The following is a 3,368-nucleotide window of genomic DNA, read 5'->3' as shown; positions in this document are numbered from 1 at the left end:
TGTTTCGGAGTGTTCTATGGTCTGCTGGGGTAATAATATAGTGTAAAGCGCATAGAGCCTGCTGTTGAGCGGGGATATGCGCTATACAAATGCTATCTATTATTATTATTATTATATGGACTTCACTACTATTATTACCCTGGCAGACCCCAGAACACTCGAAAACATTCTTGGCTTCCCAGGAAGCATGCTGTGCAAACAGCCAATTGAGCACTCAAACACTAGCAAACTGACAAGATCTTTTGCTGTCTACAATTGGAGACCAATTCCACTTGAGTGAAGGAAGGAAATTTGATTAAAGTGCCCTAATAAGGACACAATGTTGGGCTCGGCTGAGCCTTGAACCCCGCGAGCCCACAACCTGATAATAATGAATCTAGTAGCCTAAAGGCGGATTAGGCTACTAAAGCCATGGCCATGTACATGTTGAACACCCATAAAAACATTATAAGGTAATTTACATGGCCTTTGGCACTGTCACTCAGTGTGATACCAACTTGGCTGTCAGCACTCAGTTGAAGAAGCGTAAATCTAGGACTTTTCTAATAGGAGCTCGGGTGCAGTGCCGATGTAGACACAGGGACTGGGACTTTAAGAATGTAATGTATAGTGAAGTTTACTTAAGATATGTCTAATGGACACGAATTTCTTTTTATCTCTGGCTGCATTTTTTTAAGGTAAATTTTAATGGTAGGACAGTAAAAGATTTAAGACGGTGGTTATTGTCTAGTCAGGGTGAGTTTTTGTCTTATCTAAATCTGTCTTTGGTTGTTTTGACAGATTTTGTAGTGTTTGTGGTAGGTTAACTTTTGTTTCTAATTGTGTCACAGTGGGGGACCTACTTGTTCTGGGGTTTGGGCGACCTACTTGTTCTGGGGTTTGGGCGACCTACTTGTTCTGGGGTTTCAGTACAATGTGAAAGGGAATTTTGGATATGTATTTCTGAGGGCTGTCATTCCTTTATTTATGCTTTGATGTGAATGAGACTCGGCATGGTTAAAATGTTAAGTTTGTTTTGGTGCGTAAGAAAAAATTGTTATGCAACAAGATACAGCTCTTTGTTACCTTGGTGATCACCTGTGGCTTTAGTTTTGAGGTTCTCACTATCACCTATCCCCTTAAACCAACATGTTTCTTTTGCTTTACAACAGATCTACCCAACTTTCTGCAAACACCTTTGCTGGTCCCTTCTTTAGTATAGATTTCAAAATCTTCCACTAACTTAAACTCCCTTACTATTATCTCATTTCACTCCGCCAGATACTCTGTGGCAAGGAGCTGCCCAGCTGGGTGAACCGCCTGGCGTACGTCAGCTCATGCATCCCGTTTATCGAGCGTGCCATCCCCAAAGAGTGGCTTACGCCAAATGCGCTGCAGAATGTGATAGAGACAAACTCCCCCACGCAGGAACGGGGCCGACCAGCCGACTCCAGTCGGAGATAACAGAGCATGAGGGACAGCTGTTGTGAGTGGATGTGTGAGCTCCAGCAGACTCCTGCAACATGTGGGGCGGTTCCTAGCGTGTGTGTGTGTGATTTCTGGCGTGTGTAGGTGTGCTCACACACGGCCCAAGGCCGTGTTCTTGATCCTCCAAGTGTGTAGGCTGATGATGTAAGCTGTCTGGCTAGAAGTCAAATTGTCTTATCCATTTTGGACTCTTGGTCTTGCTCCTAGATGCCTCACTTGTGTAATCTTTGATTTATTGAAGTCTGAGTTCAAACATCTAACTGCTGACCAGATTTCTCAAGTCCATGTGTGTAATGAGGGGAAACCTCTTCGAATAACTTATAAAGGGTCTATGAATAAGATAATTTGATTGACAGCCTGTCAGAACATCTGAGCTCCTTAGTTGGTGGGTTTAGAACCCGGACCTTTCGCTTATGTTTGATGAAGAAATTCTATGGTCATGTTGTGTGTATGTAAAGTTAGGAGGGTGTGTTTTAGTCATAACAAGGGTGCTGCCTTCTTCGAGGTGCTGGCCTGAGAGTTCTAGAACATTCTTGCCCTAGTTGAGTGGTCAAGACAAAAGATAGTTCGTTGTGATGCACATAGAGGAGGCTGGTATTCTGAGAACTCTGTTGTTTTATGATTGCAGCGTCGGTGTTGTTAGAGTGACAGTCTGTTGTGAGAGCCAAGTTTTTGAAAGTTTTTCTTAATTTGGTCTATTTATCCTGTGTACTTGTCCTGTGTTTGGGTGTTGTCGTGTCTTGTGGGGTATTGTTTGTTGGTGAAAAGATGATGGAAACTTTGGTGGAGAGGGGGGGGGTGTGGTGGTGGGGCAGGGAGCACATGTGTGTAGAATTGCAGATGAAATATAATATTATTAGATTTGTTCAGATTTTTATGCGTTTTCCTTGAATTGTTTTTGAGGATAACAGTTACTTGCCTTATACACTCAATGCATTTGATGGTTATGAAATCAAAGGTAAAGTTGTTTCTGAAGGGAACTTCCTGATTTGTTTCTTCAGTGAACGAGCCATGATGATGATGATGATAGCAAGCGTTCTGAGACTTTGTTGATCTCTGTTACTCCATTCTCCAGCTGTTGCTCTCTCTTTCTCTCTCTCTGTTGACTGCAGTTGTTGCAATTTCTTGACGAGAACTCTGTTGTACATAGGACTTTGGCTCTACTACTGACTGTCTTTTGGTTGTTTTTTTTTTTTTTTAAAGACACCAACAGTTTCAAACCCTCATGATTTTTTACTTGCTTTTAATACTCATCTCGCGTTCATCTTGTCTCATCCTTCTAAGTCTTGTTCTCCCTCGAAAATTTCACTGTGTGACGTCTGATTTATGACTGGTTGAGAATGACAGAGACTGACCTGGTCATGCGATGGGTCTAATCATACACTTAACCTCTGAGATTTGATATTTCTTCGCAAAGAGTTGTCGTCTTACTTGGGCAGAATTGTTGGTTTTTCCTATTGATGTCACTTGCCTGAAATGGGTTTGAGTGGAATTGTTGGAAGGTTGGTAACGTAGTCCTGTGATAAGCCAGGAAAAACAGGTATTTTATTGTGAAAATTGTTGTTTGTTAAGAGTAATGCTATAGTGCTGTCTTTGTGTTTAGATGTAGTATTACTGATGCTGTAATGGAAACAGAAGTTTCTTTTTTCACACTGGAAAAGTTTGTTTTTTTCTTATTTCAAAAGAATCGTGTCTTGTTGTCAACAAATTATCTCGTTAGAACTGTCTCCTTTGTGGTGTGCAAAAATGTTAAAGTTTTTGTCGTCATAAATTGAGAGGGAACGAAAACTATGTTGACTCAGACTGTGCCATCACTGTGCTCTGTGAAAGTCTGCGGAGGTGAACAAGCTGATTTGTTGGCAGACAGAGCAGCACATATCTCCTACCAATATATATATATA

At 41.4% G+C, this 3,368-nt stretch overlaps 1 protein-coding gene across 1 annotated transcript in view; it reads left to right on the top strand.

The window, feature by feature from the left end:
* The window catches only part of LOC101848655 (deubiquitinase DESI2), a gene marked incomplete in the record, with an annotated part of 12,650 nt that extends 9,987 nt beyond the window's left edge, over positions 1–2,663 (top strand). Inside the window, 1 exon segment of the mRNA XM_013081341.2 lies at positions 1,261–2,663. Within this exon segment, the coding sequence (XP_012936795.1) occupies positions 1,261–1,443 (183 nt within the window).
* Between the last annotated feature and the right edge of the window lie 705 nt (positions 2,664–3,368).

Source organism: Aplysia californica, unplaced genomic scaffold, assembly GCF_000002075.1.
Source record: "Aplysia californica isolate F4 #8 unplaced genomic scaffold, AplCal3.0 scaffold00126, whole genome shotgun sequence".
Taxonomy (NCBI): domain Eukaryota; kingdom Metazoa; phylum Mollusca; class Gastropoda; order Aplysiida; family Aplysiidae; genus Aplysia; species Aplysia californica.
The sequence above is the reverse complement of the archived record's forward strand: the minus strand, read 5'-3'. Positions and strand labels throughout refer to the sequence as shown.